A 15,102-nucleotide genomic window follows, 5' to 3' on the forward strand; every position below is an offset into this window, starting at 1 on the left:
TATTGTACACAGGGTCGCTATAGGCCGGACCAGGTTGTCTTGTTTTAGTGCATATCATTATCTCCACAGGTCTATCTAGATAAGACAAGCTGCATAAACTATCTGGAGGAGAAAACAACAGGACTGACGGTTCAGGGGGGACATGGGAGAGGGGGAGGTGGGGAAAAGGAAGTGGTGTTAACAAACCCAGGGAAAAAGGAACAAGTGATCCAAAATCAGTGGTGAGGAGGGTGTAAGAGGCCTGGTAGGGCGTGATCAAGGGCAATGTAACTGAGAGGAATTACTGAAACCCAAATGAAGGCTGAGCATGATAGTGGGGCAAGAGGAAAGTCAAAGGAAATAGAGGAAAGAACTAGGAGACAAAGGCATTTACAGAGGTCTAAATACAAGCATGTACATATGTAAGTATATTTACATATGAGGATGGGGAATAGATCTACGTGTATATATTTATAGGTTTAGTATTAAGGTAGCTGATGGACATAGGGCCTCCATTCAAGTACTCCCTCAATGCAAGAATACTTTGTTCTATTAAACTGACATTCCATGATGCTCACCTTCCCAACACGATCGCTGAAGACAAATGGGTGCATAAGCAAATGGGGTGAAGAAAGCTGATGGTGCCTGGCTATCAAAACACATAGTGTCTGGGGTCTTAAAGGCTTGAAGGTAAACAAGCAGCCATCTAGCTCAGAAGCAATAAAGGCCACATGGAAGCACGCCAGCCTGTGTGATCACGAGATTTCAGTGGGATCAGGTATCGGACATCAAAGAATAAAAAGTCATATAATTGTGAATGAGGAGGAGTGCGGAGTGGAGACTCAAAGCCCATCTGAAGGCAACTGGACAGCCCCTCAGAGAAGGGCTGGGAAGCAGACAAGCCATTCAGTCAGGATGCAGTATAGCATCAATGAAACATACATCTTTCCTCTAGTTCTTTAATGCTTCCTCTCCTCCCCCCACTATCATGGCCCCAATTCTACCTTACAAGTCTGGCTAGACCAGAGGATGGACACTGGTACAGACAGGAACTGGAAACACAGGGAATCCAGGGCAGATGATCCCCTTCAGGACCAGTGGTGAGAGTGGTGATACCCGGAGGGTGGAGGGAGGGTGGGGTAAGAAAGGGGGAACCGATGACAAGGATCTACATATAACCCCTCCCTGGACGATGAACAACAGAAAAGTGGGTGAAGGGAGACAGACATGACAAAATAATAATAATTTATAAATTATCAAGGGTTCATGAGGGAAGGGATGGCAGGGAGGGAGGGGACAAAATGAGAAGCTGAAACCAAAGGTTCAAGTAGAGAGCAAATGTTTTGAGAATGATGATGGCAACAAATGTACAAAATGTGCTTGACACAACGGATGGGTGAAGAGTTGTATGAGCCCCCAAAATAAAGTGATTAAAAAATAAATAAAAGAACTTCCATATAAAAATAAATATGCTTAACTTGGAAAGCACCCATGGACTCTTGCTCGAGGCTATGAGATAGTAGCCACTGGGCTAACCTCTGATGGGGAATAATTAGGGCATGGACAGTCACTCCTCATGGGCTGGCCTGGCTGGCTTCCAGAGGCCTTGTCGCGATGCAAGCATTTGCACAAGGCCCGAACGGAGGGTGAGCATGTCAGAACACAGTATGGAAGGGGGCCAGGACATAACCGCCCACTTCACTGGCCTGGCCAGGTCAACAAGTATCTGACCATCACAGCCAGTGTCCCTCTGACCTCAGTACTCGCTGCTGCCAGGCAAACCTCATCGACGTTCAGACAGTCTGTGGACTTCCTGCAGCTGTCATGCATGCAAACAGATGGAGCATGTGATGGTAAGTGGGGGGCGAGAGGGGGGGGGAGAAAGAGAGAGAGACCTGAATGGCCAAGACCCTGTTAGCCAACATTTTAGGTGCCATTTTACAACTAAACCAAAAGCTAAAGGAATAAAAGCTAAACCTAGACCTTGGTGTCTCTCACACTGTAAAGACAGAAATCTATTCTGGGGCCTGCCAGCGGGGAGTGCGGCAATACCCACCAGGCTTCCCACCGAGACGCAGAGACGGCTACAGCCAGGATGTGACCGAGGAGCTCTGGGGGTGCCCTCTCTCCCTGTGGACCCTGGAACAAGCAGCCCCAAGACCCTGCTCCAAGGAGCAGGCCTGGGCCTCCCAGAGGCAGGCAGACAACGCCCAGCATTCAACACAGAAGAGGCAGGACGAGCCAAGCAGACACGACAACGTTAAACAAGCAGCAGAGACTATAGCTGCGGTGCAAAGGCTGGCCAGGCCGCAGACGCTGGGCTGCAACCCGAAAGGTCAGCAGCTGGAAACCAGCAGACCCTCCACGGAGGAGAGGGAAGGCTTTCTACTCCCACAGAGGTACGGTCTCGGAGCCACAGGGACAGCTCTGACCGGGTCCTGTAAGGTCGCTGTGAGCTGGTATCGACTGGACGGCAGGGTTTGGTTTTTGTTTTGTTTTTTAATCATTTTATTGGGGCTCATACAACTCTTATCACAATCCACACATACATCAATTATGTAGTTTTTAACTTGCCCTGGACATGAAGTTAGAGAACCTCATCTTGGACCGGGGCCAATGAGGGCAATCGCTTCCTCGAGGTTCGGGGTGGAATTGCCACTCACTGCTCCTGATCCCACGGCTTGGGCCGACAGCGCTCCGCAGGCAACACCCAGAGAGGCAGTGCTGAATGATGCACGGGCACCTGGGAACAGGAGGGGCTGCAAACACATTGGTGGAAAAAGGAAGTAAGAGATCGTGGGAAATTCCCAGGAGCTTTCTGAAGTCCCCTTGGCGTATCTTCTGGTTTAACGAGAGAAAGAAGTAAGTCAGATACAGGTTGCAACAGTGCAGCTCCCTCCCGTGTCCTGTAACAAGAGTCACACTGCGCCCCAGTAGCAGCTTCCTGTAGATGGAGAGGAGTGTAAGTGGGTGATATATGTCCCGCGGGCCATAAGAATGTTAAAGCAAGATCTATTACTGAGCAAGGTTCATCGTGGTGGACAGGATCAACTCAACCAAACTCACCTGTGCCCTGCAGTGAAAAGCCACACAGGCTGTCAGAGTCGAGGAGAAAGGGGCGAGTCAAACAGCTAAGCACCCCTCGGACTCAGTGCTGACCCACACGGCCCTGTAGGACAGGGCAGAACTGCTCCGGGGTCTCCGAGACGGTCACTCTCTTCGAGAGCGGAGGACTGGTGACCTTGTGGTCAGCAGCCCAATGAGTAACCACTCATGCCCCCAGAGGACTGCACACAGGACTGAAACCCAGGAGAACCTTCAGGCAGAACTCGGGAATCCATAAGAGAGTTTAGCAAGGTCACTAGGGCTCCTAACAAATCAACTTTCCATTCCAAGAGACCGGAACAAGCAACGGAAAGAAGAGATGTAAAGAAAGATGACGCAGGGTCAGATCGAAGATGAACGTCCAGGGTCACACCTGAGAAAAGGTGTGCAGAGAGCAACAAAACAGCCCAAGAGCACTGGGGCGGGGCATGCTGCTCTCGGTGCACCCAACACCACTCTGGCGGGCACCATGCACTGCAGGCTCGAAGGAGCTGGTTCTGACAGCAGAGGCCAATCTGAGAGGCTTACAGTTGGGGAAGGGATCCAGCGGCAAGCATCAACCGACAGACACACGGAACAGAAGACGTTCGGAAAGAGCTCCGTCTGTTTTAGACACGAGACACACTGGCACACTGCAAAGAGTAGGCTGCAGGGCAGTGAGGAGGTGTATGGTACGCCAACAGGAAGCTTGCGTGTCAAAAAACAAAACAAAACGGGGGATCCCAGAGCTAGGTCCCTGAAGGTGCCAGATGAGCCTGGGCCTCCGGTCGGCAACAGTCAGCAAACAAGAGAGCCTGCTCTGCCACAGAGAGGGACAGAGGGCTGGAAGGAGGACCGGCCAGTCTGCAGGTGTCCCAGGAAGCCTGCAGCCTCACACGGGCAGAGGTGTGGAATAAGCAGTGCTCACCATGCTGGACAAGCAGACAAGCTCGGCTGAGTAACTCAGAGAAAAGCAAGTCGTCAACATGGAGTTGACCCAGCCCCCAGCCCCTTCTCCCCAACCATGAGCGCCAACTACCAGGGCAAAGTGACACGCCCCCCCCCTGGGGCCAACACTAACCGCACTGAGATGGCGCCAAGCGGGCGCGGGCACATCCCAACAGCAGGCTCTGTGAGGGACACCACGCCAGAGGGCAGTCAGCATCACCCACCTGCGAGAGGACAGCACAGAGGCAGTCCACAGCATGCGTGGCCGGTGCGCCGCACAGGCAGTGTCTGGAAAGGGCACCACTGAGAAGCACCTCTGACGAGAGGGGCGAGAGGAGCGCCAGCGATGGTCACGGGGCTCTGCACCGAGCACCACACAAAGCACAAGCCTACACACCAGTGTGTGTCCAAGGAGCTCCCTGGCCACCGCCGCTCTCCACGCGTTGGGAAGAGGAGGCAGCAGGTTCTTGCAGAAAGGCGTGACCGGCACATCCAGGACAGCTTGGATGTCCTAAGTGCCCAGGGAGATGGCAACTGGCTGAGCCTGGCAGGGTGTCCCCTGAGAAGGCGCCTTCACTGAGTTTATCCCAGAATGCACAGCTGCTAGACACCTGGGAGCAGTGGGCAAGACACGGGACCACGGCCAACGGAGGGAGCCACCACGGTCACGGGGGGACTTGGAGTAGGCCAGCGAAGAAGGGCACAGAGTCGGTATTTCAAACCCACCAGCTGCTCCTCGGGAGAAAGCTGGGGCTTTTCACGCCTGTACAGCATGACGGTCCCGGGACCCCCAGGGTGGGCTGTGAGTCAACCTGGACAGGAGGGTGGTGGGTTGATGCTATTACCAACGAGCAGACACATTACTCACCTAAGCCAAGAACCAGGCAGAAAGGTCCCACTACACGCCACACATACACCCCCCACAGTCTTGCTCTAGGGGCCAGGGCAGGGACCAGAAGGTAGAGAGAGGGGTCAGGGGCCACAGAGTGAGTACCGCCCCAGAAGCCACGGCTTTGCTCATCTGCAAGCCCGTGAGTGCGGAGCCTGGAGGATGTGAGGGAGCTTGAAGGCAGGTGAAGCAGGGCCCACAGCATGGGGTCGATGTGAAAATCAATCTGATTTTGGTGACATAAGCCTTCAAAGAGCCCGTGGGAAAAGGGGAAGGAGACGGTCATGGGAGTTGCCCCTGAAGTTTCTGAAACCCCCCATACAAAATGAGCGCTCGCTGCCATCAGTGCCGACCACGGCACCTACGGGTTTCTGAAGCCGTGTCCGCAGAAGCAGGAAGCCCGGGCCTTCTCCCGAGGAGGTGCTGGTGGCTTCCAACTGCCGCCCTGGGGACCACAGCCCGACACGCACCCACTGTGCCACCAGGCTCCGGATTTCAGTGCCATCGAGTCGATTCCGAACCACAGCCGGCCTTCGGGGTCTCTGAGGCTGCACAGCTTCATGGGGATGGACGGCCTCACCATTCTCCTTTGGAGCAGCTGTGTGGGTTTAAACCCGACCTTGTGACGGGTGTGTCACGTGCCCATCACCACCCTGCCACACAGAAGCAAGGGGCCCGGTGCTGCTCTGCCCTAGGCCTGGGCTGTTACTGCCAGGCCAGCGGCTCAAGCCCCCAATTGCTCCCAGGAAGGAGGAGGAAGCTGCTCGCTCTGTGATCATTTACAGCCTCCGGGCTATCCAGGTGGACCATGGGGGGAGCTGGTGGCAATGGGTTTGGTTTGGTTTCTGACGTGGCTTTTCTATAAAAACCCAGAAACCAAAGACGTGTATGGAGTCCCGTCCCCCCCACCCCAACCCCCACCCCGTCCCCTGCGTGGGAAGAGGAACATTTCAGAGGCCATTCTTCCTAAACATCGGTCCCCCGGGGCGTGCCAAGCCTCTACATCACCACTACATCACCACACTGCAGAGGTGTCAAGGCCCCAACAACTCCGAGGAGGAAAGGCCGACCAATCAGAGGGTTCAGAGGTGGGGCCACAGCTCCAGAGAGCAGTCAGCAGCCCCCTGCTCCCCCTACCACAAGGCAAGCGCAGGGCAAAGAGGGCTGGGAAATACGCCTGCGCCCGCTAGTGTGCTCAGCCGACGCCTGTCCAAGGGCACCACAGGGAACTCGCTGTCATGGGGCCACTGGCTGGACACTTGGAAACGGTGAGCCTCAAGCCCACTCAAAACTCCACCCGGCCCCAAGAGCAGATGCTTCCACAGGGGCCAGCAGACATCTGAGTGGCTTTCACGTGGGCACAATTCCTGAAGCAGGCAGCCAAGAACCGAGGAGCTCAACACCTGCAAGTAGGTAGTTGTCCAGCCATGTCACCCACACAGCTGGGCGGCGAAGCAGCCTAGCCCTGCTGGCACAGACACCTGTGGACGCTGCACATGGCCACTGATCAGTGACGGCCCGGCCCGGCAGCTCAGGACGGGCACGGCACTCGCAGGACCTTGCTGTTGAGCAAAGCTGTCAGCCTTGTGAGAGCCACCACTGCAGGAGGAGGCCACTGTGAGGGGCAGGGTCACAGGGCCAGAGGGAACACTTCAAACACATCATATACACGCACGAGAACATACATGCCAAGGGTGGGGGTGGGGGGTAAACAAAACACACAGCTGTAAAGAGACAAACCAAAAATTAGCAACCCTAATTAAGAAAGAAAAAGAAGCCCTGTATAGGTAGCAACAAAAAGCCCCAGCCGTCAAACTAAACATTCGTGAAGCCCCACATTCTGGCCTCCGAGAGGGGCCATCAGACAGAAGACCTGCCGCCCATGTGCTTGCTCACAGTAGAGCGGGCAGATCTGAAAACAACACAGGAAACACACCGGGCACCACAGGCCATCAGGCACACCACTTAAGGCAGAACACCCCCTGCATGCCCACTCTACATCCAAGCCACACCCACCACTGTCCAGGCAATCCCCACCATGGCGGCCCCACTGGACAAAGCCGACCCGCCCCTGTGGGCTCCAGGACGGGCTCCCGCTGCCACACCTCTCTCCTGCAGAGGCGATGGGCTCTAACCGCCAGCCTCTCCTATAGCCACCCAGTGCTTACTCCCAGCACTACCAGCACTTCTTGAACTGCCAAAGCCAACCAACCAACCCACTGCCACCAAGTCAATCCAGCAGCCACCCCTGGGACCCTCAGAGCCGTGGATCCATTTTCGTGAAAGCAGGCAGCCTCGTCCTTCCCCCACAGAGCGGCTGGTGGATTTGAACTGCCCACCTTTGGGTTAGCAGTCGAGTGTCTGGACCACCTGGGCTCCTTGTATGCCCAACTTACACCAAACACAGAAGCCCAAACCCGCCACCACCAAGTCAATTCCTGTCCCTGTGACCGGACACCGCAGAGGCTCTCTGAGGCTAGAAATCTTCACAGTCTCATCTGTCTCCTGCGAAGCTACTGGCAGGTTTGAACTGATGAACTCATGGTTACAGCCTACTGCTGAACTCATGGACCACCAGAGCCCCTCCACGCACCAACCACCCCACCCCCACCCCCATCCTGGAAGCTGGGGGATGGTGAGGAGGCTCCAACACCCATCTACCAGCAGGGCCAGCTGCAGGTGGAAGTCCAGGGGCCCACAGCAGGGTCCTCAGAATTTGTCCTGTACACAAAGCCAAAGACGGGGCCAGGCCTCATATGACCCCGGGTACGGAGCTGAGAACAGACGCCAGTCCTGAGACAGAAAGCAGGTCTGTGGCTCCCCATGCTACGGGGGTTGGGGTTGGGGGACACCAGTTCAAATACCCAGGAGTCAGAATCACAAAAAAGACTGGCCAAACTGAGATTGGTGGAACCCCTGAGCCTGCAGAACCCCACTCCACTGGGCGCTGATCCAGCCCCACCAACAGGCAGGGCGGCAAGTGGAGAGCATGCTCCTGCAAGCAGTGACCAGCTGCCCAAGGGCAGCACTGGGCCCAGACAAAGCTCAGAAAGAGGCACGAAAAAGACCCCTGAAGGAAGTGGGAAGGCGCTAACCAAGTGTGTCAAAGTTACTGAGTGGAAAACGAATTCATGACAACACCACAGGCACCAAGCACACACTTACAAATCGCAGCAAAGCCTGGAAAGTATGTACTCGCTTCTAAGTCAGTAGCTTCCATATGCAAAGTGAGAAGAGACCCAGGGGCGGATATGTGCAGCAACAGTGTTTCGACTTGGACTGATGCTTGATACATCTAACAACAATGTATCAACCTGGACAAAGGGCCACTGACTGGGCTTCTGCTGCTGGTGGGTACGTGATGCGCTGAGGGAGGGCCCACCTGCAGAGAGGCAGAGGGCAAGACCTCCCTGGGTGCTGAGGTGCCCATTTACTCAGTCAGCAGAAGGTCCGGATAAAACAGGTGGGGCTCCAGTCCTGGTGGGGGTGGGTGGGAGGGTGTCCTGCAGTCATCTGCTTTAGCCTACTCTGTGTCTCGGCTGCCATGCCAAGCTATCAGTCAAGGCCCCCAGCCCTGTTCCTGCAAGTGCCACCGCCCTCTCTGGGAACGCAGAGATGCTGGTCCTGAGCATCAGATGTGCCCAAGGACTGACCCCCGAGGCCCATCCAACTGCCCACAGACTTATGGCTGCCCAGCACTGGTAAGGTCTGGGCATGTCACACAGACTATCTCTGCTCCCCTCCGCCCCACACACAAGCATGCCCTCCTCTCAGGGGCTGCCTGTCCTCCTCAGGTAAGGGTTAACTTGGAGCACAGCTGGAGTCCCAGGACAGTCCATCTGTCCAGCCATCCAGAGCTGCAGCAAGTGCTGGCCAAGCTCCACAAGCAGAATGGACTTGGGACAGACGGGGATGGTGGGATAAGCCCCTTCCCCTTGCCTGCAAGCCTCGTGCAGAGAGGCACTGGCCCCTATGGGGGTCACCTCTGCCAGGGTGACAGGGATGACGCTGGTGACTTGAGCAGCCCTGGGGGGGTCCTTACACTGTACGCAGGGGATTGTCCCCAGGGAGTGGGGTGGTTAGAGCATGCACTGCGGAGGAGGGGCAGGCCAACAGGCACCAAGAAGCACCACATGACACATGGCTGAAGGCATGCCCAGGGAGGGCAGGGAGGGCCACACTCACCTTGGCCACTAATAGAGCCTGGCAGAGGGGTATCCAGTAAACACGGGGATGTGGTGGGACCCCCTTCCCAGGGGCTACGGTAGGGCCCTGGGTCCTGGTGCACCTGGATTTGCAGGCGGCTACCACAGGGCTGCAGGCCTTCAAGAGCAGGGACACATGAGGTCCCCAAGGAAAGACGGGGGCAGGCCCGGCAAGGTGGGCCAGCGGCAGGTGTCCATGTCCTCCACTGGGGCCCAGTGACTCCACAATCCATGGGGCCAGGAGATGCTTCACTCCTGGACACCCTGCCCCATCCCAGAGAAGGGGGGCTCACCTGCCAACTGCAGGAAGTGACCATGGGTCGGGCCACTGGGCGAGAGCGGATGGCAGGGGCAACAGAGCCCAAGGCCCAGTGGCCCGGGAGTGAGGTGCAGGTCCAGGCCCAGGTTCAGCCTCTTCAGCACACTGCTGGGTCACAGGTAGACTAGAAGCAGCCAAAGGTGCCCCTTTAAAGGGAGGCTAGGGAACATGGAAATGGGGTCTCCTTCAAGTGGCGTGGAGATACGGGTCTGGAGGTGGGGGGCCCTATTGTGCTGCTGGGGCACGGTCACCACCACCAGTTGCTGGCCATCAGGACAGCCACCGAGGAGTCTATCAGGGAGGGACGCAGCCACTGCTCCGGCTGGAACCGTGCCTGGGCTGAGCCCTGTTGTGAGGCCCTGGGGACCACCCAGGCCAGCACCCCCCTCGGCAGGTGGGGAAACAGAGGTAGAAAGTAGAAGGGGCTTAGTGTCAGGGGTGGGCCTTGTGCTTACATGCGGCCCCCGTCCTGGTCCGAGCAGGCTAGGCAGCCCCCAAGAAGACGTGGCTAGGTCTCAGAGGGTGGCCAGGCTGCAGAGGGGGTGCAGGAATAGGGGCAGGGTGGGCTCCACCCTCCCCCACCTTGGCGATGCTGGCAACACCTCTGCCGATAACCCAGATTCCTGCCAGAGGCAGCTGCCGCCTCTGCCCCACTTAGGAGCTGACACAGCACCAGGCTGGGATAGTGAGGGGCCCTATACCCGCCACAGACCAACCCCATACTCCGGCCGCCCATCCTGGGGAGGGGCCTGAGCCAGGTCCAAGGGGGCAGGGAGCTCTGGTGGCCTTGTGGCTACACTGCAGCATGGGGGGCAGCACGCCCCTAAACCTACCCCCTGCACTGCAACCCGCCCACCCTCTGCAAAGCCCTTGCCTACCAATATGGCTGGAGGGGGTGTGTCCCCTCCCAGTGCCTGCAGGGCTCCCAGCGCTGGTCCCCAAGTGGAGGCCCAGTCCCCAAGCATAGGACTGGCTTGACTGTCCTGGCTATCCGTGCACTGGTTCAGCCGGGCGCTGGGCTTGGGAAGCCCCCCAAGGGACTGCCTGGTGGCCATCAGCTCTGCCCTGGGACTAGAGTCTGACTATCCCAACCTCTCTGAGGGACTCAAGAGAGCCCTGGACCAACTGGGTCCCTCAGGACATGCAGTGGACAGCAGGACAGGGGGAAGTGCATACGGGCAGATGCCACAACTGAGGGGGGGCTGCCACCTCTGCAGAGACAAGGAGGGTCCTGACTACAGATGCCAAGCCCTGGTGACTTCCACCACCCAGTCAGGCCCAGATGCTCCACGCCCCCACAGCCATAGACCGTCACCCCCCAACTGTACGGTTCGGATTGCAGCAGCCCCGTCACCCATCCATGTAAATAAGTCACTACCGAGCCCTACAACAGGGTTGGAGGGAGAGAACAGGGTGGGAGGTGGCCTCTTCTCTACTTGGCCCTCAGCTGTCAGCCTGTGTCCCACCCCCACCTGGCTTTCCACACCCCCAGCTCTGTGCCCTCCACCTGCCCACCTCTGACCCTGCACCAAGCCCTGGGAAGCAGCCTGGGTGCTACAGAGCCATCAAGGCATCCCAGGCTCAGGGCCCACCCAGCAGGTTCTCAACAACCAGCAGGGTGAGCCCCCTCTGCCATGACCAGTGCTCCAACACGGGCATCCTGGGCCCGAGGTGAGGGACCCCCTCCCCAACCCAGGAAGAAAACAAATCGGAGCAGGCATTCGTGGAGGCCTTCATCTGGCTCACCAGGCACCTCCTGTGCCCCCCCCCCCAAATACAGGGCGGGGCCCAGTTTTTGGGGCCTCGCTGAGATGGCACCTGAGACCACTGAGTCAGCCAGGGGTGACACCAGCACTGTGAGGAAAGGCGGGGCTCCCTCTGAAGCCTGAGCTGGGGTACCACGCAGGGTGTCAGAGAGGGAGACCATGGGCCACTGAGTCTCATCCCCTTTCCCGGGGAAGCCAGGACTGTGCCCACCCACAGACCCCACAGCACTGCCCACACGCTCCAGGATCAGGTCCGGAAGCCCCACTTGGGGGTCCAGACGGGTGAGCCTCTGGCTCCACCTGTGCCATCCTGATGGCCGGCTCTGCAGACTTCCCCCCACGGGACGGCCGTTACCTGCATAGCTGCCGCTGGCCTTGATGTACATCTGGCCGTACTGCTCCTCCACCATGGTGTCATAGGCCTCGTCGTCCTCCTCATCCTCCTCGTTGTGGTACGAGGTGGGGCTGTCAGTGGTGGGCAGGCTGCTGGCCCCCGGGCTGGTCCTCTCACCCTGGGTGTAGGCCACTGGCTGGATGCTGGGGATGAAGGTAGCCAAGCTGGGCACCCCGTAGTAGGAAACCCGGGACAGCTTGAGGGGGGTGGCGCCAGTCGGCACCGCCATGCCCGTGGCCACCACTGTGCCATCCCGGGACCCCACCTCCAGTGGGCGCTTGGGCGCTAAGCCGGGGCCAGTGGCCGGCGGTGGCTCCATAGCCTCGTGCTTGACACGGGTGAGCAGCGGGATGGGCACTGAGGGGGACACGAGGTAGGGGGCAGCAGCAGTGGTGGCGGCGGCGGCGGCGGCGGCGGCGGCGGCAGCGGGCTGCAGCTGGTGGCAGGGGCTCTGGGGGGCAGAGTTGGCGTCCTCCATTGCGGCGGTCTGCGAGTCGCAGTGGGGTGAGCTGACCTTGAAGAGCAGATCAGTACCACGTTCCACGATGTGCTGGATCTGCAGGAAGCCGGCCGTGTACATGACCACGAGCTGCTCACTGGCCGCCATGGTCAGCCGGCCCGTGTAGCAGAAGGACAGGATCTGCTGGAAGCAGGCCGGGGGCACCGAGCCGGGCAGCTCAAAGGCGCTCTTGCTGTTGCCGCTGAACAGGTCTCGGAAGTAGAGGCTGCTGGCGGCCAGCACAGCACGGTGGGCCTTGAAGGCCTGGCCCTTGACCACGATGGACACATCGCAGTAGAGGCCCAGCAGGCGCTGCTCATTCAGACAGCCCAGCACAGTATTCCCGAAGTTGGGGATCTCAATGTGCAGCATCTGGGGCATGGCGGGCGGCGGGCACTGGCGTGGGCCGTGGTACAGGCTCAGCTCGGGCTCAGCCCCACGGGGCGCATCTGTAGAAGAGCAGAGGGCATGAGACACACACACACACACACACAGGTCAAGACCTGCCTCCCCCGCCCTCCCTCCCTCCGCCCCCCCCCCCCCGCACCGGTCATCCATGCCCCCCAGAGGGCCATCCTGCAGACCAACCTAGAAAGTCCTGGGTCCCACTGCCCCACCCTTACAAGGGCCTCCCCAAGCCTGGAGTGGGGCAGCACAGCAGATGGCGGAAGAAGGCGCACCCCAGCTGCCCCTGCCCACAGATGGGAGTCCTGGGTCCAGCAAGCACCTCAAGGCTCCAACTTCATCTGCTCCTGGAGTGCCACCCAAGGCCCCCCAAGGCCATGAGGTGGGGGCAGCCTGCAGTGCAGCAGACAGCAGCAGAGCTGTGACCCACATGAGGACTGGGTGGGGGAGGGGCAAGAGCAAGCCACTGCTCCGAGGAAAAAGTTAGGGCTTGCAAAGGGACCCCAGAGGCTGCCACAGGGCGGCGGTGGGCAGACAGGCGTAGACTGGGGCAACATTCTTTGGTTTTCCCTTTCTCTGTCCAGGCAGAGATGAGGGTGCAGGGGAGAGGGATATCCCCAGGAAAGTAAGTCCCCAAGGGCTCGGCCCACCCCTGTCCCCCAAGGAGTGGTCGTCGCTGAGTCAGAGAGCTCTGAGCAGCGACTGCACGGTCCGGGGACCCCCCTGGAGGCACAGATCCAGTGGGTCTCCAAGTCGCTGTGGCCAGGACTTTGGAGAGCTGGTCCCAGATGCGCACGCCTGCTCCCCTGTGCCTGCACAGGCCAATCCTGTCCCTGAGACAGCGAGCCCAGGTAAGTCACGGGGTCACAGGGCGGGGGTGGTGGCTGGCCCTCCAAGTACAGCTCCACTGCTCCCGGTTTGGAAGGGGCGGGGGAGGGGACTGGCCGGAGAGGGCAGAGGCCCAACTCTCGGGCTGGTCAGCCAGTCGGTGCCCCCACCCCACCCCACACAAAGGCCCATTCTGACCCGCGGGAGCTAGTGCGGCAGTGGCGGGTGGGGGGCGCTAAGGGCGGGGTCCCAGTGCAGGGCAGGAGCTGGGCAGACTGGGAGGGCCCGCAGAGCCAGGCGGGGCTGCTGTCACTGGCAGGGGTCCTACCTTTGGTCACTGCTGACTGCACGACACTGCCCGCCAGCCCGGGGGGCCGGCTCTGTCCCGTACAGTGGCCGCCCGCCCGCCCGCCGCCGCCGCCGCCGCCGCCGCCGCCGCCGCCGCCACCGCCGCCGGCTGCTGAGACTGCAGCAGAGGCGAGGGCAAGGGGCGGGAGGGCGGAGGGGCCGGTCCCGGGCGGGCACCGCTCAGCTGCACGGCCCGCTGGCCCAGGCGGCGCACAGCATCCAAATGAAGCGGCCGGATGCAGACGGACAGGCAGGCTGCGCGGGGATGAATGCCGCCTTTGATTCGGGCGCCGGAGCCAATGCCAGCTCCCGGCCCGGCTTTGCAAACAGCAGAGTGGCGGTGCCAGAGGCCCGCACAGCAAGGGTGTGGGTACAAGACAGACTTTTGATGACTCACTGCAATGCAAACAAAGATGGCAGAAATACTGTACTGCGCGGGGAAGCGCTCCGGCCGCAGCCCAGCCCGCCAGAGATTTATAGTGCAGTTTGCATATGAATCACTCGCCTGCCGCCCAGTGCAGGAGTGTCCAAGCATTTAAACTATTCCAAACAGCCTGCAGGGCGGCAGCGGGCAACTCCAGTTAGCCTGCAGGGGCGACTGGGTGGGACCAGGAGGGGGCACTGGGTGGGTGGGGGGGAAGGACAGGGGAGAGGGGGACCAGAGAAGTGTGGCATGTGTGCAGGAGAGTGGACAGGGGACCAGAGAGGGCTATAGGGGAAGGGACAAGGGGGCAGAAGGGGGGTGTGGGCAGGAGGCGGGGGATAGGGGCAGGGGAAGGGTGGGTGAGGAGTGGCCATGGAGAGGGAGAGGGAGAAGGGGGGCAGGGGAGGAACACACGAGTGCTGTGGGAGAAAGAAGCCTCGAGTGGTCAGGCAGGGGATGGAGGGAGGGCCCCACTCCTCCCCTCTCCATGGGACCCCCCAATTAAGGCCCTGCCCTGGTCGCTGATCCCATGCAGCACAGCCCCTCCCTCCCCATCCACACCCCGCCCCATCACAGGGCAGCCCACATCCTCAAAAAACTGCAACTCGAGTGTACAGCTGGGGGGCCCGGCCTGAGGTGACCAGGGGACCAGAACCCCCTGGGCTCTGCCTAGCCTGCAGGGAGGCAACCCCAGCCCTCTTCCCAGCTCTGAACCCCTGGGGGCAAGGAGGTGAGGCTGCACCGCCCCAAACCCTCAGTGTCCCTCCTAGTGACGAGGCTGAAGAAGCCCCATTGTTCACAGCAGTCTCTGATTTCCCAGACACAGGGGCCAGCCATATGGAACAGGTGGGTAGGGGCAGCAGCAGAGAGCACCCGGAGAAGGGAGAGGCCCAGCACACAGAAGGACTGCTTCTACACCAGGCAGGGCTCAAGTCTGCCCTGGCCACTGGACCTGGGGCGAGTCCCAGGCAGTGTGCTCTCACTGGCCTGCCACCACGAGCCACAGTGCTGCCT

The 15,102-nt window shown here is 59.6% G+C and overlaps 1 protein-coding gene across 2 annotated transcripts in view; it reads right to left on the reverse strand.

Moving 5' to 3' along the window:
• NACC2 (NACC family member 2) overlaps positions 1-15,102 on the reverse strand; it is a 45,910-nt gene that overhangs the window by 10,759 nt on the left and 20,049 nt on the right. Inside the window, exons 1-2 of one of the 2 annotated variants that reach the window (XM_075559798.1) lie at positions 13,645-14,077; positions 11,546-12,532 (exon numbers count right to left, since the gene is read on the reverse strand). In XM_075559798.1, coding sequence (XP_075415913.1) covers positions 11,546-12,464 — 919 coding nt within the window. In that variant the 5' untranslated portion in view covers positions 12,465-12,532; positions 13,645-14,077. Of the gene's footprint in view, positions 1-11,545; positions 12,533-13,644; positions 14,078-15,102 lie in introns of those variants that run through there. The other variant, XM_075559796.1, reaches the window with a different exon arrangement.

This window comes from Tenrec ecaudatus, chromosome 10 (assembly GCF_050624435.1).
Source record: "Tenrec ecaudatus isolate mTenEca1 chromosome 10, mTenEca1.hap1, whole genome shotgun sequence".
Classification (NCBI taxonomy): domain Eukaryota; kingdom Metazoa; phylum Chordata; class Mammalia; order Afrosoricida; family Tenrecidae; genus Tenrec; species Tenrec ecaudatus.